Genomic DNA, 22,207 nt, shown 5'->3' on the forward strand with positions numbered 1-22,207 from the left:
TGAATTAAAGTGCTATGTACTGTAGAGAAACTACCTTTACAAAATAATGTTGCTTGTGTTCTGTGAGGGTGATTGGACTGAGCGATGATTGTTAATACATTCACTGAATATTGGGTCTGTTCTTGGCAACATTAGCTGAAAAACAAAACTGAACATTCAAATGCATCAAAAGAAACATTCATAAACAAATGAAATACCATCACACTGGACACATCAAGTGCAACAAAAACAAGGAGCCCTCGTAGTTAAGCAGGAGTATTTATTACTGTACATTTTAGTGTTTCTCTTCAAAATAAATATATGGTAGAATATATTAAAGAAAACAAAAAATAAGTCATTAAAAACCTGTAACAGAATAAACTCAAATAGTGTCAGCTTTTAGGAAACATAAAATGTACAGTTTGTACAAAAAACACTACACAAGAATGTACAAAATGCAGCAAATAATATCAAGTATTGTGCAGAGTAGTTTCCCTTGACTTGAATGAGCTTGAGGCAGTCAATCACGGTAGAGCTGTTCCCAGAGCTTCCAGGCAGCAGGTGCAGGTCAAGAAGCTACATTACGACTGATCTCAGATCAGATGCCAGTGTTTGGTGAGGACTCAGAGCAGCAGAAGGACCTTGGTGTGTGTGTGTCTCTCTGGTAGTAAGCGAGTATTCAGTGCATTAGGATCTTGCTACCTTGGGCCAGTTCTCTGCTGAATTACATAGATACAGTGAAGTAATACGCTGAACCCGAAGCGCTGCGCTTATTTGGAATATAGTAAATACTGTCACCACCTCCCCACTGACTATAACAACACTGATTGACCCTCTCCACCATGACACGAGCACACAGCTCCTAAATGAAAGAAACCGTGGTGGTGCTTGATCCATTGCATGATAAACATTTTAAAGCATAATTCAGAGTAAGAGTAAACACATTCAGAGCGAGACACACAGTCACGCAAACTACCCCCTGTAAACACAAACACACACCCACACACTCATACATATAAAACAAGACGAGACATGACTGTACCAGTCTTTTTCATCCCTTTCGTACCTAAAAAATGATTTAAATAGAGAAAGTTTGTTCAAAGCTCCCTCTTGGTAAAAGCATTGAAATAAGAGCCCGTAGTACCAGTGATTTTTTTTGCCAGACTGGAACACTCCAAAGCCAACCATTTCAGTAATGGTTGTAGTTTATATAATAGAGGTCTGTACCATCTGTAGTTTCAGTAGTCTGTAGTTTCAGTAGTATTCAGTAGCTTCAGAAGGGTCAGTCTTCCTATACCCCACTACATAAGGGCAGAGTCCACTGCAGAAGAGTGTATTTAGTGCTAAACTAAAATTCTGTCGGGATAAACCCCAAACTTCTAACAAAAGTGCCACATGCAGAAAACTGAAATAAAGAAAAATAAATAATATATCTAAATAATATCCTTTAAAAGATTGCATTCAGTTGGAAGGTGTTCATTCAAATTATCACATCTATCTCTATGGAGACCACCATCTCCACCTATAAAAGAAGGCTACTGTATACTAAACCCACACAGCATTAGACCACTCCCCTGTCATTAGCAGGCCACACCTACAGCCAGGTCACATGCCAGACATATCTGAGACTATTGGATCCTGCCCAACAGTAGTATGACTGAGCCTATAGGAGAGCCTTCCTCCTCCTCCTCTTCATCACTTCTTCTTGCTTCCGCTGGGTCTCTTTATCTGCCACAGGTGGTTGTGTATGGTCAAGGCATCCACGGTCACTGACACGTTCTTGGCGGGGATGTGTGTGAACTGTTTGCGGTCGGAGCTGTACTTGTAGAGCTTGTCGATCATCTTACGGCTGATGCTCCTTGGGCCCGTGCCGATGAACTTGATGATCTCCTCCGTGTCGGGATGGAAGGAGTAGATGCCGCGGAACTGGCAACCGCCGTCCCGGAACAGGATCAACAGGTGGTTGGACTCACACCTCTCCAGCTCCTGTGGCCAGAGTGACGGGGGGTGGGGTGGGGGGGGGGGAAACAACGGGTCAGTCACCATGGAAACCCATTCCAAAAATGCTACTTCATCATTATGTAAACCTGGATTACAGTAGAGGTCTCATTGTCTATATTGCTGGTCAGACGTTCAGATAAAACAGTGTATTGCGGGCAGGAAACTAAAAATAAATAAACTAAGTGAAGTTCTTTACAGTGGCAAATGGGGGAAAAACCCAACAGCGGCATATAGTCAAATCAGTGGATGGCTTATACTGCAGGAAACATGGGCTTGTGTGTTTCCTGCACAGCCAAACTAACCTCTAGGATGTTGTTCTTCTGGGTCTCGTTGACCTTGCCTGCCAGGCAGCAGTGGGCGATGGCATTATGGATGATTGGCTTGTTGGACTTGGAACTGGGCTCCTTAAACAGCTTAGGACCTGAAACACGACCAGAATCAGTGACTGTGTGTGTGTGTACAGTATGTATGTGTGTGTGTTTTTATTTGTATATATTACACACACACAGTGTGTGTTTCATGCTCACCATGGTATTCTGCTGTGGATGTGATAGAGGAAGCTGTAGATCCGTTCTCCCAGTCCCGCTCCATATTCCTGCTGGAGTTCCTGCTTAGCAGAGGGAAAGACTCCACAGACCCTAATGACCCAGCCCTAAGAGACACACACACACAAACACACACCCGGTTAATACGGTTTCAATGAGACAAATAGTATGCACTCAGGGTGAATCTCTCTCACTCACACACACACACTCACCTCTGTGACTCAGCCCCTCCGGAAGTGACACTCTCGGTCTCGGTGGCCAGGGAAGGAGTAGAGCCTAACCGGCTACAGCTCAGATCAGCTGGAAGCCAAACAGACAGTAGTTCATATAATAGAACTCTACTTGGTTAATAGGGCATGAATACAATACAGCCAACATTCTGTGTGCACCTTAAAACCTTAAAAAAAAAACTTAAAATAGATCATTTTCAACCTGAGTGTCTCATGCACATGCACAAGGCAGCATGTGAAAACACTAAACAACATCAATTCACCAATATCCAACCTACAATTCTACCTCAAATTCCTGACCCACAACCACTCCCATGCTTACGCAAGCAAGGCAACAGGCATTAACACCACATTCCAGTTCCACATACAGTGGGGGGAAATAAGTATTCAACACATCAACAATTTTTTAATTCAACATATTTCGATTGCAGCTATTCACATGAAATTTAAGACCAGACATTGGTATTAACTCAATAAAACTACACAGCTAAAGAAATTGTAACATTCCAACCCATAAAAAAAGCTGTGCGCAATAAAGTGGAATGACACAGGAAAAAAGTCTTGAAAACAGTAAGAAAAAGCACTAAACCAGCTTATGCCACTGATGAGTTCTCCTACCTGTGCTAATTAGAATCAGCTGCTACAGAACATTTGGAGAAGCCTGTAGGTTACTGGGAGAATGTAGTCTGGTCAGACGAGACAAATCAAACTTTTCGGCAACAATACAACGTGCCATGTTTGGAGGAGAAATGGCTCTGCATATGATCCTAAAAATACCATACCTACAGTGAAGTTCGGAGGTGGAAGCATCATGGTATGGGGCTGTTTCTCTTCACATGGTACTGGCGGAATCCAAATTATCGAAGGGAAGATGAATGTACCAAGAAATTCTTGAGAAGAATCTGTTGCCATCCACCAGGATTATGAGGATGAGACGCAAGTGGATCTTCCAGCAGGACAATGATCCAAAACATACTGCAAAGGAGACTCTCAACTGGTTCAAGAGGAAGAAAATAAAGGTGTTGGACTGGCCTAGTCAATCGCCAGACTTGCATCCAATAGAAAATTTGTGGAAGGAACTGAAGATTCAAATCAAGATTCACCCAGCGGGCCCCCGGAATCTTCAAGATTTAAAGACTGTGTGTTGAAGAATGGGCCAAAATCCCACCTGATCACTGAGAGATTAGTTTTTTCGTACAGGAAGCGTCTTGAAGCTGTCATTGGAAACAAAGGCTTCTCCAGGTTTTATTGAGTTAATACCAATGTCTGCTCTAAATTTCATGTGAATAGCTGCAATGGAAATATGTTGAATTAAAAAATTGTTGATGTGTTGAATACTTGTGTGTGAGGCACTGGAATGGCAGGGTCAATTCCTAGACTGCAAACCAAGGTATTCCTCTCTGATCACTAGGTCAGGCTCAGCCAGCATGGCTCGAACCCCCATGCCCCCTTGTTCCCCTCTCAGGTGATGATGATGGTCTTTAACTAGTCGAAAGCAGCCAGTCCCACTAATGAGGGTTCCCAGGGGGGGGTTTGGGGGTATGGCTATGGGAGGGGAGGTGGGGTCATGCTGAAGATGACTGAGGTTAGATGTTCACCTCCCCTACTACCTTCTGCTGACCCCTGGGCTCTGATCAACATGGACGCCCTCAGAGAATAACCTGTGTGACACACACATAGGAGCGCTAAACACAGAATATACACACAGAATGCACAGAGAGTCTCATGCGTGCACACACACAAACACACACAGAGACACACAAACAGACAGAGGGTTTAACAAACAAACACACACACACAGACAGACAAACAGAAGTATTTGTGTGACACAGAGGTGGGTTTAACCAAGAACACACACAGCGTGCTTTAGGGTGGGAGGGGGTAATTGAGAGAAGTTAGGGGAGATTGGCTTGGTTGGGGTCTATGGTAATGCTGATCTTACGGGTGGTGGATCTCTTGGAGAAGGTGTCAGTGCTGGACTCTCCACGGTGCAGGGACTTTGGCCGGGTTTTCCTGGGTTTGCTCCTGGGCCTGGGCTTGACCAGCCCCTGCTCCTCCATTAGCTCCTCCTGCTTTCTCCTCAGGTACTCCTGCTTGATCAGCTCCCTCCGCGCCTTCTCCTCCTCCTTTCTCACGCGATCCTCCTCCGCTTTACGCCTGAGATGAACACAAACACACGCGCACACACACAATCAAATGATCAGCTCTGGATGTGGTGGCAAAATGCACTTGCAGGTTTTTGCTAGAGTATTGTTTGCTGTTAAGTTGTATAGTCAATGTAAATGGATGGTGTTTGTTTGTACCGGACTTCATCCCGTTTCAGCTCGCTGTCGGCCTCCTGCTGCAGTTTGCGGAGCCGCGACTCCTCAGCCTTGCGCAGTTGTTTTTGGAGGAAGGCGGCGCGACGCTTGGTAATCTCATCCTCCGCCTTCTCTTCATCCTGTAAGAGAGGAGCAGTTACCTCTCAGACCAATACCGGGCCAAGGACACACAAAGGCTCACAAAAAACATCATTAATCCACAAATGAATCCTCTTTTCAATGTTGAGGTACAGATGTGGCAGCTGATTGGCTTTTAGGGTATGGCTTCATAACAATGATTTGCATTGTAACATGAGCAGTATTTGGACTGATATAGACAAAACAGGGTTTTACACACACATCAGAATACAGCACCTACAGTACCCACAGTCATGGTAAAGCTAAAGCTAAAAAAAAGGTTATTTGTTTTCTTTGGGATAAAATTGTACCTTAAAGAAGAAGCCCAGTCCAGACTTCTGCTCCCCATCTGCCGAGGTGTCTGGTGTGTCTGAGCCCCCCTCCTCAGTACCGTTCAAGTCTGATAGGTCCACCTCGATCAGGTGACCACCCTTCCCCCTGGAAGCCTCCTCACCCTCCTTACTTGACCCCCCCAAGCCACTGCCATCCCACCCCTCAGGCTCATCCACACAGGGGGGAAGAGGGTCCTGAGAGGGGGGCTGGTCGGGGCTGTTGCTGGGCCCGTCTCGGAGGCTGCTGCTGGGCCCGTCTCTGGAGCTACGCAGGTTGTCCTCGTCTCCGACCCTGAAGGTCGTGCTCCTGAGGCTACCTCTCTCTATCCCCCGAGGGCTCTCAGCAAAAACCGTAAAGGCAGAGCTCTCCCCCCTCCTCTCCCCCTCCTGCTCCCATCCTTTGGGGGAGCGTCTCCCCAGGGAGGGTCTGGGGTCTGCGATTGCAGACTTGGAGGACACTGGCCTGACATTCTCCTTGGTCAGTTTGAGGTCAGAGGGTTTGGTCCGAGGACTGCGACTGGAGCTCAGTCTGGGGGGGCGGCGGGTCGGCGCGGCAGTGGCGCTGGTGGTGGTGGTCGTGGCAAGCTCTACAAAGTGAACCGCGGGGCGAACTCTTGACTCGGGGGTGGGGGTTAGGGTAGGGGTAGGGGTCGGGGTGGAGGCTGAGGAGGAGGCTGATGAAGGGGTTGATGTCTGGGCCATGCCAGGGGCTGGGGGTCCACTAGATGGTGCTCCTGGGGGGGACTTGACGCTCTGCTTCATCAGACGGTCCTGCTGTAGAGACAGTTGCATCATCTGCTTCTGGATGGAGCTGATGGCCTCGTTCAGCAGCTCTATGGAGCGACTGCACTCACCCACTTCTGGCTCTACCCCGACCTCCTCCTGCACAGCACTACTGTGTGTCCTGTTGTCCCTGTCCCCCTGTCCCTCTGTCCCCTTCCCCTGGCCTCTCAGAACATCCAGACAGGAGTCGTCCCGGGAGGACAAGGCCTTGCCCCCGTTGGCCGTCTGCTCTGGCGCCTCCTGGTGGTGTTTAAGGGGTAGTGGCAGGGTGTCGCTCTTCCCTTTCTTCACAATGTTCAGGAAAGCCGCTTTGCCTAGCTTCAGGCGTTGCCGTGCTGACAGGGTCTCCATCTTCTTCTTCTGGTGCTCGATGGCGCGCCGCTGCTCCTCCAGCTGCATGTGGAGCTGCAGAAGCTCCGAGGCCACCACCTCCTTCCCCACCCCCGCCCCCTCCTTCCCCAGCCGACAGGGGCTGCCCTCCCTCCTCAGGCGCCAGGAGCCTCCCAGCGGGTAGGGGGCGCTCTCCGAGCCGTCAGGCGTGGTCTTCTGGGAGCTGCTGGCGCTGGAGAAGCCGTCGGGGAAGCTGATCTTCTGGTGCTTGCGCTCTGCGAAGCTGGTCATCCTCACACTGGTGCTGCCGCTGGCGCTGCTGGCCCAGGAGACAGTGCTCAGACAGGGGCTGGAGCGCCCGCTGCCCCCCTCCTTGTCCTCCCGCTCACACACCTTCATGTCCTCGCGTAGTTTATCGGACTCCCCCTCCCCCTCCCCCACCTCCTCCCCCTCAACCAGGCACTTCCCCCTGAGCCTCCGCAGCACCTCCTTGGCCAGCTCCATCTGCTCTTCCTCCTCCTCCTCGTCTTCCTCCAGGTCCAGATCAGCAATTTCCGAGTCAGAGTCCCTGCCCACATCCCAGGCTGTGGAGTAGGGGCTGTGCCTTACCTGTCCATTGAGAGCTGTTTGGTCCCCTGGCTCTGAAAGGTGGAGGAAGAAGCCACAGGACTGCTCCCTGGAGATGGGCTCCACCTGTGGCCTCAGGGCAGGCTGAGAGGAGCCCACAGCACCTTCTGTGGGAGGCCTGAGGGCCCCAGAGGTGAGCTCTGCGCTGTGGATGGGGGTGAAGGTGCGGTTCAGCTCGTGTTCAGGTGCAGGGCCTCTCCTCTGGGCAGTGGTGGGGCCCTCGGGGACTCTCCTAAAGCCTGCTCTGGACCTGCTCTCCCCGCTCTCCTCCTCTTTGTTCAGGCTAACGGTTTTCTCTTTGGCGGGCTTCAGGACGGCAGGCATCAGGGGCTCCAGGAAGAAGCTGTCTGGCTGGGTCTCTGGGCAGAGGGCAGGGAGGGGGGAGTGAGGGGCAGGGAGGGGGGAGTGAGGGGAAAGGAGGGGAGAGCGGGCGCCACACACCCTGGACGTCACTCTTGGGACCTCAAGGTCATCCTGCTCCATGTCGCTCTCAAGGTGCCGTCTGGCCAGGGTGGCAGGATGGATGATGGCTACCAGCTCTTCCTCCTCCACCTCCTTCTCCTCATCCTCGATGCGGATGTGGCCCAGCAGGCCCTGCCCGTTGAGCCTACGGGTCGGCAGGTGGACCCCAGGCAGCCCCAGCATGTGTTTGGGGGTCATGCTCATGACGTTGGAGGCCAGGCTGTCCTTGCTGATGGAGCGGGCCAGGCTCACGCTGTCCCCCTCTCCCTCCATGGGGAAGTGCAGGGCGTAGGGGACCGGCTGGGACAGGGGCCTGGGTGGGGGAGAGAGAACGGAGAAGGGGAGATGAGGGTCAAGATCATTACAATCAAAGTATTCTTGCTCGGTAAATATCACATAGAACACTTAAAGCACTCTAGGTGGTGAGTGTTCCGGAATACTTTGGCAGTTAGTGAGTTAAACCATCTCTCTAAATAGAGATGTCAAATTCAAGTGTCGGTAGAAAGTGAAGGGCAGACGGAAGAGTATATGAACACCGGTGTAGTTGACTACCCACCTGGGCCTCCTCTCTGGCCAGGCCAGTATTGACCCCTGAGCCTGACCATCCATACGGGTCATAGAGCTTGACCTGTTCATCTGCCCTAGAAAACACAAAACCATTCAAATGTGAGTGAGAGAAAAGCTATAGAAATATAGCTATGGAGTAGCGATAGGATTGAGGCGAGGGGTAAAATTGGGATTAGCTTCGTGCTAAACTTTGTAATAAACAGCTATGATCTATTAGCATATTGGCACGGTCTTCCACCACAACCAGAGTCTGTCTCCTCTTACCTAAGCTGTCATCCTCTTGGAGGGTGGCATTCTGCTGCCTCTGTCTCAGGGGGAGTAACGAATGGGATGGGCTGGCCGCTGGACTGACTTTGCTACTGTGGGAAAAAAACAGTTGTTATAACATACATACATACATACGCACGCACGCACACACACACGCACCTCTCTCTGGTAGGCAAACAGACAGAAACAGACAGAGATACACACTGCCGGAGGGGTAGTAGCAAGTCCTACCTGTTACAGACATCTGGGCTCAGGGACGTTGCCATGACATCAGATGAGCCGGCCATGGCCAGGAAGCTGCGCTTGGTGGCGTTGGAGATGGGCACATGGGGGCGGGAACTCTTGGGCTGCAGCAGTGATCTCACTGTGAGAGTGGTGGGAGAGGACATCAATCAAACAGCTTGAACAAGCATGAACAGGTCGTAAAGACAGCAACAGATGTGTAGAATAGTCTCTGATATAATATACTCTTCTGTATCATTTCTGTACCGTCTTTGATGTCTTGCAGATCCCTGGGCTGGACAAAATCTGGCTTCACAATCTCAAACCACCAGAAGAGCTCGGCGATGAAGACCATCACGTTGTTCTGTGGAGAGACGTCACATAAACCACAGAAACAACGTCAGATCGCTGCGACTGGACAGGGTCCATCAGACTGTTGTGTACTCGGTCTATTATAGAGTTGATTCACTTAGGAGATGGAGAGAGAGAGAGGAATCTCACCTTCAGCACTGGGGGAGCGTACAGCAGGTCCTCTGGGCGCAGGTAGAAGCCTCTGTCCAGGTACTCGTTAGAGAACTCCCTCAAGAGCTGGATGTTGTACAGACTGTCTGCTATGGAGGGGACCTCCTTCAGGCAAACATCTAGGAGGAGACATTGTGGCTCGGTTAGCGTGAGGCTAATGTAGCTAACCTCCCATCACACATACTGTAGTGTCACTTCACTAGAATGACCGTAGGAGCCAAGATATCATGCTTAGGTTGAGTGCCTCTGTTGCTTATTCCACTCCTTCAGGCTGAATGTTGAATGTCACAAATGCACTACTAGTTTTTTTAAGTTGTGTTGGTGAGTGGACACCATATGTTGGCATTCTTTCCTACCCTCTAGCCTCATGAGTTCAGGGCAGTAGAAGTGAACCACGGCCAGCAGGGCGGTGCCGTCACACACGTCCTTCATGAGGTCGTCCAGCAGGGGGAAGTGTTGCAGCGTCCGCCCGGAGAGGTGGTCTCTACGGTAACGCACCTACACACAGAGAGGTCATAGGTCAGCCTAGAAAGCGTTATAGTCTATTTAGAATGAACAGGTCTACTTTCACACACACACAGCTTCCTATTCTCAATTGATGAGGCATTTTCTGTCATGCCTCAGGGGGCTTTATTCAATTAACTAAAAAAGCAGCTCCATGCTATATCCATCTCCCTCCCACAGAGATGCACAATCACATTCTCTGACACATACACACACTCTTACACACTCACATACACACACTCACAGCCTCACACGCATGCTCACACGCGCACACACACACGTGGGCGTCTGCTTGGCAGCTCCTGCCAGTGACACAGCAGATTTTAATGGCTCTATTTAGCTCTATTTAACTTTGCCAATTTATTCTTTATCGATCTATTAGACGATAACAACAACATCATCATGGAGTCAGTTACATAGTCTGAGCTACAAATCAGAGAGAGAGAGAGATGCACTCAAGCTATGAGATGCAAAGCTAACACTCACTACTAAAGCTCTGTTATGTACTATCTAGTCCACAGTAGATGGACTGTATATGACTGGTGAGACTAGTGACTAGTGGTGAATGTTGAGTATGGAAGGGAGTATGGAAGGCATTGGAGGGGAGGAGGTTAAAATAGGGTGAAAGGGGCGTGTTAATGGAGTGTACGTTACCACGCGAGAGAACTCCTCTGGCTCCAGCAAGCAATGGGCCAGCGCATGCATGAGATCAGGCTGGGGAGGAGAGAGACATGGGAGGGGTATGTGTGAGTGAGATGGGTCAGATGAATGAGGCGGAAGGGGGTTATGGACTTGAGCCATGTGGACACATCGTCGCTCACAGGCTGCTTTATGGACAGTGAGTCAGGAGAAGAAAGGCAGCCATTGTGTTAGTCCCACTTTACCCCGGCCATTCCAAAGCAGAAGACTGGGAGTCCCCACAAAGACAGACAGAGACCGACAGACAGACAGACAGACAGAGCTTTCATTCAACAGCTCCACTGGGACACAGTGACTCTGCAGTCAGAGGGGAGTTGCCACATGGACAGCATGCAAGAGAAAGTCTATTGCAGTGTCTCTGTGTGTACATGGTGCACTTCAGCCACCAGGGGGCACTGCGACTGTGTCAGCGAGCCCCTTCTGAAATGCTGCCGTTAATCAGGGCTGCACAACTCAACTCAAGTGTTGTACAACCCTTACACACACACAAATAAACACCCCACAGACTCACACAGACAAAGGAGAAGCTAGCTGTTGCACTTACAGGTACAAGCTTCCAATACCATTTGGAGGGAGACTATCCAAGAGGCAAGGGAAGGAGTTTAGGGAGACACAAACAGGAAGAGCAGCAGACAGGTCAGAAGATGCAGTTACAAGGGATCAGATCCACACTTCACGGTTAGACTACGGAGAGAGATCTGATCACACATGCATACGGTAATGAGGACTACTCTAAGATGAGAATTATGCAAACTGGTATTGGATTGGACAACCCCATAAACCGTGCAGAGACCCCCAGAGAGAGAAAGAGAGGAGAGAAACAAAGAGAGATAGAAAGGGGGGGGGGGGGGGGGTTTATTACCTTTGGGTGGCTTGGGGACTCCAGCAGATGTTGCTTAATTTTGAGTTCTTTCTCTGTGATCTCCCTCATCTTCATATTGACCTAAGGGATAGACACAGGTCAGCGCACGCGCGCACACACACACACACACACAGGCACACAGGCGCACACAGGCACACACAGGCACACACAGGCACACACAGGCACGGCTCACCTTGTTGATCCAGAACACGATGGCGTCCTCCAGGTCAAAGGGCAGCTCCTTGGAGGCACTGAAGGTGGAGAAGCGTTTGACACTTGACACCACCCGCTCTATGCTGATCATCTCCACGGTGTAGGCCATCATCAGAGCATCAATCAGAGGGATGTGGGAGCTCTGCACACAGACGAGAGGTGATATTATGGATATACACTCACTGAGTACTTTATTAGGAACATTATACTAATACTGGGTAGGGCCTCCCTTTGCTCTCAAAACAGCCTCAAATCTTCAAAGGGTTAGTGACATCTAACCCGAAGTGTGACCCGATTCAGCAGGCTAAGCTTAATCCCTGAACAAAGCAAGCTCTACAAGTCCTGGGGTAGGAATTCCTCAAATGAGTCATCGTCACAGGTCAAAGACAGGCCTGTTTAAAAATACACTCCATAAAAACCAACTTACCACCAAACATGGTGACAGAGAGAGTGGTGGGGAGACATTACTAAGAATTGCACCATCAAGGGACAGATCGTAACGCAAATAAAGCAAACATTCTTCCAGCCATAACAGTATCTAGTATGTGATACTACTGCTCTCTCAGGCAAGTAGTGACAAGCCAATCAAAAGAGAGAACTCTTTCATCAGTGCGTTACCATGGAAGCAGGGCGTAGTTGAGCTGGAGACTTTACCCAGAAACCGGCTTCCAATCTGAAGGACTGGTTGTGTGTTCAGTGTCAAAGTTGTGTTGTTTTCACCTCCCACACACCACCTTTATTGCAACAAGATTTCAATCCAAAGTGGATCGTTGTAAGTGGATCTTTGTTCGGTCTTTTGACTTGTAGATTTGTAAGAGGCTGCAAAGGTTCTTGCTCTTCCTGCCTCCACAGCACGTATATTTGGAGCTCACTGTGTCCTAGCGTCCCTGGTGGGGGGGGGCTGACACCTGGCCAACTGCATTTCGTTGTCTCTGTACTTGTACTCTGCACAATGACAATAAAGTTGAATCTAATCTAATCTAATCAACATGACCTGACACACTGATAGCAGAGGGCACCAAGTGCTACACGACACACAACCACAAGACATGCCACACTCCGCAAGACACCCCAAAATACACTGAAATACACAGAATTTTCAATTATCATCATCTAGCCTATTACAAAAACATTGTCCAAACTGTCAACTGAGCAACTCATCAGCAACACACACACCCACACACAGATTGGGAGGTGCACGGATGGAAACAGGAATCAGTCATGGCACCGCTCATGTCATTTTCCCATGTGATGCTCTAATTAGCCTGCTGTTGAGCTCATCACATCTGATGATGCCCCAATTGGCCAATACATCTCTCTCCTAGTCTGCTGGGGATTTTCAGAGGGCCGGCTGGTCCACCCAAGGACAGAATTGATCCTGGCAGCAGCAGACAGCACACGCGACAGGGTCCAAAAATGGGACTATCGATCTGAGAGAGTAGAATAGAGAGAGCATCAGCATGTGTGTGACTCACTGCCAAAACTCAATCAGGGCTGCAGCCAGACACGCAACAACACTACCACTATTCACTGTCCTTACGTAGCCTGTCAGTGAACTGGTCCTGTACAGTAATTTGCAAGACATCGGTAGTACTGTTGACATTTCACCACTGTGTGTCTCTGTTCAGTGCTAACTCTGCCCCTCGGAGGTCATTCACAGAGCAGAATGTCTGAGCGGTAAGCCATTGGCCGAATTCCTCATATCCACACCAATAACAATGAAAGCCGTGAGCGCCGACGCCAGCCGCACAAAGCTCCAGCCGTGGTATTAACACATAGGCTCCCTCTGTCATTACCACGACTGCCAGGATAAACACTGTAAATCACATTTCCTTGATTCATTTGTTGGTGCGCTGGCTAGCATATGGGCTGGTGGCTTGCTTATACACACACCATGCCTACACACACAGTGCTGGTGTGTGTGTGTGTGTGTGTGTGATGCCAATTTGGCCGGAGGACAGACCCAGCAGGGTGAGAGCAGATGGTCTCCCTGCACCCATCTCTCCCCTACTGCTGACAGAAGTAACAATACTGCTACTGTACTGTCGCGCGGCAGATTTACCGAGCTGCTGGTACTCACTACCAGGCATTGCTTCTGGACTCATAGGATGACCACAACAAAAAAGAGAGCTTTATACAATTCAAAAGAAAGACCACACACACACACACACACTTGTTCCACAATCAAACACTTAATACAAAGGACCAAAATATTTCACTTTCACACACACACACACAGTTTGTTTACACTCGCACCAAACCTCCCTCCACCCCAGGCAGTCGACTGAGGTCTCCACTCCTCACCATCTTGACGGGGGCACCACTGAGGTCGTCGTCAGAGACAGGTGTGTTGTCACTCTCTTGGACGTAGATGCCCTTGCGGGAGAGGGCCTGGATGACTGACAGGTGGGTCTTCAGAGAGGCAGCCTGCTCCCCCTTCAGGATGAGGCCACACACGCGGCAGTAGAGTTCCCCGGACAGCAGCAGGCGGATGATGGGGGGCTTGATGTGCTCCTGGTCATACTGGTCTGTGTAGAAGGGGTCCCGCAGGTCCTCTGGGATGTGGTCTGGAGGAGGGAGGGAGGGAGGGAGGGAAGCATTAGCTTGGTTATAAATATAGAGATGTCACTGACTACATATCGGTGAAAAAGCCATCGGTCTATGATAACGATAAAATACAGATGTAGGCAACATCATTGCAGATTTTTTTCGAGGTCAGAAGGAATATAGTGTAGGACAGAATCAGATGCACTGGAGACAGGAGGACAGGTCAGTAGGTGTGCGGGGGGGTAAGTGACTTCAGAGCAGCGCCCACACTGTAAATGGAGGTATAAGGACTACAACTTCTCTAACCTTTCACCCAATGTGTATTGTGGGCCCCTGGCTGCATCCGTGACCATTGTTGTTAGCTGGGTAGGGACATACAGAAGCACAACTGTCAGATCACAGCTCCTGTAACAACCTGCTGTGTTGGCCTGGCAGGATGGCGCCTCGCTGATTGATGGAAGCAAACAGCCCAGAATGCTCTTCTCTCTCTCTCGTCTCTCTCTCTTTTCTCTCTCTCTCTCGTCTCCCTCTGCTCTCCTCTCCTCTCCTCTCACTCTGCTCTCTCTCTCTCTCCTCTGCTCTCTCTCTCTCTCCTCTCACTCCCTCTGCTCTCTCTCTCTCCTCTCCTCTCTCTCTCCTCTCCTCTCCTCTCACTCCCTCTGCTCTCCTCTCCTCTCCTCTCCCTCTCTCTGCTCCCTCTCTCTCTCTTGTAACAGATACTCACAGAAGGGCAAAGCTCTCAGATGACACAGCACTATGTGTGCAATGATGTCGGTCTAGTCAGTGGCATGCCTACATACAGTACACCACAGTAACTTAGCCAGTCTCACATGGGCAGGCCTACATACACACAACATCATTTACTGCATCTCCCACTAAAATATACAGCCCTAACACATACACTCATACACCCACCCACACCCACACACTGCAGTATCATGATGCAGCTAAGCATTACTGTCAATCCAGAATGAATGATGCTAAGATGCAGACTAGCTCTGCTCTGCATCCATACAGCTCCAACCTAGATTAGATTATTGTATATCTTTTATTCCCTCTCTCTCTCTCTCTCTGTTAGTGCCACTTTTGGCCTTATGCCCCAGGCGTCTAGGCTTTCCTATAAAAGATAAAGCAGAACTAGAATAGTGTTGTTATCAGACACAGAGAAGCTCATCTAGGTGTACCAGACCAGACTGGGTCTACAGTGGACTCACAATGGGTCACCAGAATACCCCACCTATCTACGCCTATCCACCCCTACAACACCAATAATATATATATACACATACACATACATACACACACTAGTACTGTCACAAAGGCTAATTACACAGTTATTCATGTCATTCAACTGTACATCAACAGCCTGTTACATAAGCAGCTCCTCCGTGTGACTGACAGGGTTTAGCCAGGCTAAGTGGCCATCGGTGGCTGGAGGCCTGTGCAGAGGGGCATTAGCCTCACGTCAGTGAGTAAACAGCGTGCCAACCAACCCAGACACTACTAAGAGGATGTGATCTAAAGTCACAGAGCGAGGCTTAGTGTCACTGCCCCATCCCTGATCTAGAACCTCCCCCCCCACCCCACCCTCTCCGGTGTTCTAGACAACGTCAGATCTAACTATACCCCACCACCCCCCCCCCCATGCTAATCCAGCGCTAAACCCTCGCAACACCTACATAGCTTTAGCTTACAGCTTATAGTTGGTATAACACAGGCGGTGACAGAGAGGTCGGCGCTGTCTTCAGGCTGAAGTTAGCAGCACAGTGCTAGCAGTGTCACTCCACTCAGCAGTCGCTCATGTGTGCTTGCTATTGTCACCACGAGATAAGCTTGATGATACTTTCACTGCTCCTCATCATCGGTTACACAAGAGACCAAGCTAGCTGGAGAGATAATGGTGTCAGTTTTCATTTCCCTGGCATCAACAGAAGGTGCTGACAGTGATGAAGGGGCACAATAACGAGCCCATGAGGAAACACTCAGACAGAGGAGTTGGACACACTCCAGAGGAGGCCCTGATTAACACTACAGCTGACTGCCCACTAGTGAGATCTGCCCACACAGGCAGCCTGGCCAAGTCCCACCCTGCCTACAACCTCTCTCTCTCTCTCTCGCCCGCCCTCTCGCTCTGCATGCCCCACCTCCCATAGCCCCCCCCCCCCCATCTCTCTCCTCTACTCTCCCCTCCCCCCCCACAGGAGGGGAAGCCGCTGTCCTCTGCTCCCCACCCTGGTTGCCCAGGAGACGTTGATGAGCAGTGGCAGAATGGTGAGGTGGGTATGGAGGAGGCCTAAGGCGGGGGGGGGTCTCTCTCTCTCACTCGCACTCATTCTCACACACATTCTCACACACACACCCTGCTGCTCACTGGACCCTGTTATTACGTGTGTGTGTGTGGGCAGGTGGGGTCTGGTCTTTAACCACAGAGCGAACTCCCTTGTTAATGCCGCCCCACCTGATCCCTAAGAGTTTTAGGGATTGTGAGGAGGTTTGTGAGGAGAGAGCCTGGGGAAAGCCTTTGTTCCAGCAGCAGCCCTCTCCTCTCCTCTCCTCTCCTCTCCTCTCCGAGCAGACAAGAGGTCAGACTCATCTGAGGTGCTCTGCAGATCACCCTGACACTCAGGCAGGCAGGGGCTCTGATGGGGGAGAGAGGGGGATTCCATCTTTAATCAGGCTTTATATCAAGCCACGCTCCCGCAGGAATGATAGCCTTTTCATTCAAAACTATTTCTCTTTTTGAGCTTCATAAGCAATACAGAGCGTCAATACAGAAAGATGTGATTTGAGGTCCTGTGTGGATGGTAAGTTAGTACTGTTTACAGTAAACAGACAAACGGTTTGACCAGGAGCTTTGTTGAGCTTGGGCTGCAGCCTAATCCTATAAGACTGGTTTGACTCCTGGGACCTCTCAGCTGACCAACCCTTCAAGAAGGGACAACACACAGCGCCTGAAGCCTTCTCTCAGTTGACTCCTCGCATCCTCTCTTCGGTCCTCCACTGAAAACGTACTGGAGGAGAAGATCTAGGCTCTTCCCCTTACATATTCTGCTCCGATGCTTTTTGAGGACGACGAGAGTGGGGAGGACAGAGGAGAGGACGCGAGGAGTCGTGTTCCTAACAATTGAGAAAAGGCTAGAGGCAGAAGGGCCAGTGCATGAGCCAGGACAGAGCTACAAGACAGAGGCAGATGCATTGACACTAGTCTTCTCAGAGTCAGAGCAGGTATCCTGGTGTCACACACAACATTTCAATGATGATCTCTTCCATCTGGGTATACAATCTGGGTTTCGGCCTCCTATTCAAAGTAATGAGAAGTTGTCAACAAACTTCTTAACCCAAGGCTCCCTGCTCAGTGTCCCTAACCCTAACCCGCTGACGTCAGGTTGAGCCAATCAGATTAGGCTAGACACAGCAGGAATCTAGCAAGGGAAAAGGTGATGGTGTGATGTTCATTGTGAGGATCTGAAACCCTGAGCCATTGACTGTTAGATAATGGCGACTAATCAGATGGATAGGCCTTACTCTGGGTCTGATCAACACAACAGATGATGTGCTAATGTACATTCTGGCTGTGAGCATGGTGGTGGCCATGTTCTTTCTTAGAGTGTGGCTGAAGGTTGTTAATCATTAGACATCACACGTCTTCCCATATTGTTGAGCAAAATAAAAAGGCAGTCCTCAATTCCTTTGAAAAATCCATTATCATCACATTGGCATATCTTGACAGAAATGGTTAAACACCGCAAAATGCTTCCCACATCTCTGTATGAGCCTGGACACTATTCACACATTGGAGGCGTGAGGAGTTCTAACACTTGCTTTCACACCGATCCTGTTGAATCTACTCAGAGAAAATTCACACATTGTGTACGTGCCTACAGCCTCTATTTCACAGCAGTGAACTGAAGCAACACCACCAAGGCAGACTCATGTACGGGTGGGGCTTAAGAATACATGGAGTGCATCTGCTGAGAGACCCCCGAGCTGAGCCAATCCAGGATCTGAGTGGGTCCAGTCGTCCTGTACTGTAGCAGCTCAGACAGGCAGGCGGTAACAGCCGCAGGGCAGAATACATCAGGCCCAGTTAATAGGAGACAGAGAGGAAAGACCCAACCGTAAACTCTCTCTCTCTAGGGGGGCCCCACTGATGACTGAGTCAGGGAGACTGGGCTGATCACAAGAGGGCCAGCTGACCTCTGACACACAATCTCACACACACACACACTATGACACAACCAAGGGGAATGCCCGCCCCAGATATTCATAGCATCAGAGGACAAGTGCAGTTCAGTGTAGCAGCAGACACCTCATCAGACCTCCCACAACCTGTGTAGTGAGGTATTACACAAGCAGAGTTCACACCCGTGAGCAATAGCAGGCTACGCGTTCATGTTAAAAAATTCATTCCCTGAGGGAGGAAGTGCTACATACTGTATGCAGCAGGAAATGGGTCAACTGGGTCACAAAGGACATGTTCCATTAGCTGTGATGCTAGTATAGGCCACACACCTTCCTCCAATGACAAGGGGCAAAACCGAGAGAAAGGGTAGCCTACTGTGTGAAGTGATATGTCTGAGAGAGATCACACACAACAAGGATCACACACAACAATTTCAATGGTGATCTTTTCAACATTATTGTTACAGCAGGGTTGGCATTGCACAAGCTGGGCTTAGGCCTCCTATTCAAAGGAATGAGAAGCTGTCAGCTTCTGTAAGATCTGGAACAGATGAACGTGTCCTGGGATCCTCTCCCTGCTGACCACAGACACCAGGACAGGACAGTGACCACAGTACTGATTATTAAGTATGGATCCCACAACAGCGAGACACATCTGTGTTTCTGTTGTCCTCAGTGCACTCATCAGCACCCCTCCCAGAAAACAATATATTGATCCATTGGAACATAAAAACAGGCTTAGGAAAAATGTCATGTCATGCCCTGAACTGAACCCCCCTAGTTTCCAGTCCTGGGTTAGCCCTGTGTCAGTGAGCAGCCAGGGATTAGAGTGGGACAGGCGGGGTATGAGGGATGTCTGTCGAGAGAGAGAGAGAGAGAGAGAGAGAGAGACAGGGAGAGAGAGAGAGACCTAATGCAGCTTTTACAATTACCTTCCTTGTCCATTAGATGCATTACACGTCTGTCCATCACTAACGATCTACATTAGACAACATAACAATAAATGCTGTTGCTGCTCCATAGTTGACTTTATATCCACTGAGTCATCTGATGAATTCCTACAGTTGGACAGTCAACCATGGTCCTGGAAGAGGGTGTCTCGTGTCTGGCCAAGCCTATTCTATGCCTCTGGTGTTGCCCTAACTCTTGATCATCCTAACCTCCCATCCATGCTCTCACCCCTGATCAGCTGCTGCTATGCCACTCACTGTGGCCATCAATGATGTGATCTACTACAGTATGGCTTCATATAATACTTATCTGTGCAGCTAACCCACAGTAGTGATCTAGGAACAACCCCCTGTTGTTGCCGTTTCTACTCCTCGAAAAGCCATGTGTTTGTATTTGTATATATGTGTGTGTGTGTGTGTGTGTGTTTTAGCCACTAGCCAATAAGTGTGTAGGTCTAAATGAACAGGGGGGGTTCAATCATTTCCAGGCCAGTTTAAGGACAAAAGAAAATGTGTGTGAATGATTTCCATTTCAATTAGGCTACCAGTTTTCCATTACAAATATCACACACACAACTCCGATGGGTGTGGTAATCACAGCCATGTGTGATGATGCCCTACTATCTGACACACAGGCTAAACATCCTTCAAACACACTGAACAGACTGACCTCTCCTTCTGACATTTAAACACACTGAACTTAGTGTGGTAAGAGTATATCCTCATAATGCTTTAATTATTGTTCTCTCTCCCACCCACACACAAATAAGGGAAGATACAGGCCAGCACAGTATCTAATTGGATGACCAGGAGGGGTTTAACCTGAACCTGGGAATATTCCATGACTCAACAAGACCAAGGTGTCTACATAAGACCCCCCCCCCACACACACACACACACACACACACACACACACACACACACACACACACACACACACACACACACACACACACACACACACCTGGGCCTGACAGAGGGCTAGACAATAACGTAATGCAAAAAGCATCACAGACAGGAGCCCTCAATTCGCAAGCTTATGACATTCACGCAGATCTAATTCCATCTCAGTGTGTCACAAAACAGCTAGGCTTAGTACTACAGGAAGATGTGTGTGTAGTGTGATGGGTACAATCGAATCACATTTTTACTTCAATCAGATTAAGGTCGTACATAAGACAGATACTCACCTATACCGTAAGCTTTCGCTAATAGCCAGCGAAGATTTGCATCTATTTTTGCCCTGGCGGAGTCGTACAGGTCCAGAGGCACAATCTCCATGGTCCCTCCCTCACCTGCCGAATCTGCTTTCCTCCGGGTGCTGTCCCCGCCAGCACATACGACTACATCCATCCTGCACCAAACATAACAGATATATCACCTCTGGTTAGGCATACTGTGATATTTGGCATTTATCAATGAATAACATTAGTCTGCTACACAGCATTAGCTCTAGTTACATCATTATTTAATATACTATGTTAGCTAATGAATAAAGCTATCTAGCAGCACCCGCCACTAGCTAACACAGAGAGACTGAGATGGCAACGGCTCATGAATGAAACGCCCACCTCAGGAAAACAAGTCGATGTGTCTTGTTGGTCAATAAAACATTGACATGTTATCGCTTTTATCGCGTTTGTTAAATACTACAGAATATCATATATCCACTGCCTTAATTAGCTCGTTAGTAGCCAGGCTCTGCCTATGACAAGACCTAGCTAGGTAGCTAGCTTTCTGCTAGCTGCTCAGCTTGCCACGAAGAAAGGTGACAGCTAGCCTATAGCCAATATATTAAACAGTCATTGGACAGTTGATACATTTCATATGAAAAAACATTACCTTTAAATTCTCAAGCGATCCACAATCCAGCTTTGATCAATAACGATTTAATCCTCAATTAAAAAGACAAACAATATCGGATTCACCGAAGCTAACGGTGAAATAACGGAGGACTCCTGCTCGTCCTCCCTCCCCACCCAGCAACACAATCCAATCAAATGCGGCCTTTGGCTACATGACAACTGCAACGGGAGAGGGTCAGGGCACGTCCAAGGAAAAAATCTAATTAGGTATAATAATCTGAAGGTCTATCTTTTCGCCTGTTTGATTATTTTCAGCCGTCAATCACTGATGTCAGTCATTGCCACTGAATGAATGAGGGAGAATCCCGCATTCTTGGCAGTCCCGTTGTATGCGTTCGTCTCTATGGGGACGTCTGTATTATTTTTCACCTCAACTGCAAGCCAGCAGCAGCAGTTGCTGGGAGCGCCATACGCCTGCGTAGAGAGAGAGAGAGAGAGAGAAAATGAGAGGTGTGTGTGTGTGTATGAGGGGAGGATAATGCCTTAATGTGTGTGAATATGAGCCTTTTTGCAGGGGACCATATTTGCATGCTGCTTTTCTAACATATTATGCAAGTTCAACAGTTCAAGTGTGAATGAATTAACTTCTGTAGTGCAGTCTTTATCAACACTATCGTCATCCATGTAAATGCATATGTGTAATTAAAACTGTAAACATCTATCGACTCGTTTCTAGTGCTGTAAACTGTCTCCATCATGCTGGTTAAACTGGAACAGAACTACAAGGAGAGGTGTTTTCATACTCATTTTGAAATAAATTTCTTTTCAAATTGCATGCAGACATCCTATGTCCATATTTTATAGCAGACACAGAAATAAATCTCTCGCAGACAGGCACCCTTGTCCTACGATAAAGTATGCCATCTAGTGGAGGAAATGGAAAACGCACACAGTGTGTGTGTGGGGGGGGGTAATCAGAAGTCGCTGGTCCAGGTAGTTTAGTCAGAAGTAGATGACAATGACGTCACTTTTCAGAAGGTGGAACAGACTCCCATCACACCACTCCAAATTCAAAATGTTCATTCATTATTTTCAATGTGTCCACTAGAGGGTGCCATATGCCTACCCACAGGGCTGCGC

At 48.9% G+C, this 22,207-nt stretch overlaps 1 protein-coding gene across 1 annotated transcript; it reads right to left on the minus strand.

Moving 5' to 3' along the window:
• Positions 1-350: 350 nt before the first annotated feature.
• On the minus strand, positions 351-20,615 carry camsap1a (calmodulin regulated spectrin-associated protein 1a; the record flags this gene model as incomplete). Its single annotated transcript, XM_083670011.1, has 18 exons — positions 351-1,965; positions 2,283-2,401; positions 2,508-2,632; positions 2,738-2,825; positions 4,354-4,416; positions 4,698-4,912; positions 5,059-5,195; positions 5,505-8,040; positions 8,284-8,368; positions 8,559-8,653; positions 8,793-8,925; positions 9,051-9,147; positions 9,285-9,424; positions 9,662-9,803; positions 11,371-11,451; positions 11,564-11,725; positions 13,888-14,150; positions 20,453-20,615. 18 exons carry the CDS (start codon positions 20,613-20,615, stop codon positions 1,675-1,677), a joined length of 4,935 nt encoding a protein of 1,644 aa, XP_083526137.1. The 3' UTR covers positions 351-1,674.
• Positions 20,616-22,207: the final 1,592 nt, after the last annotated feature.

This window comes from Argentina silus (assembly GCF_951799395.1).
Source record: "Argentina silus genome assembly, chromosome: 5".
NCBI classification, from domain to species: domain Eukaryota; kingdom Metazoa; phylum Chordata; class Actinopteri; order Argentiniformes; family Argentinidae; genus Argentina; species Argentina silus.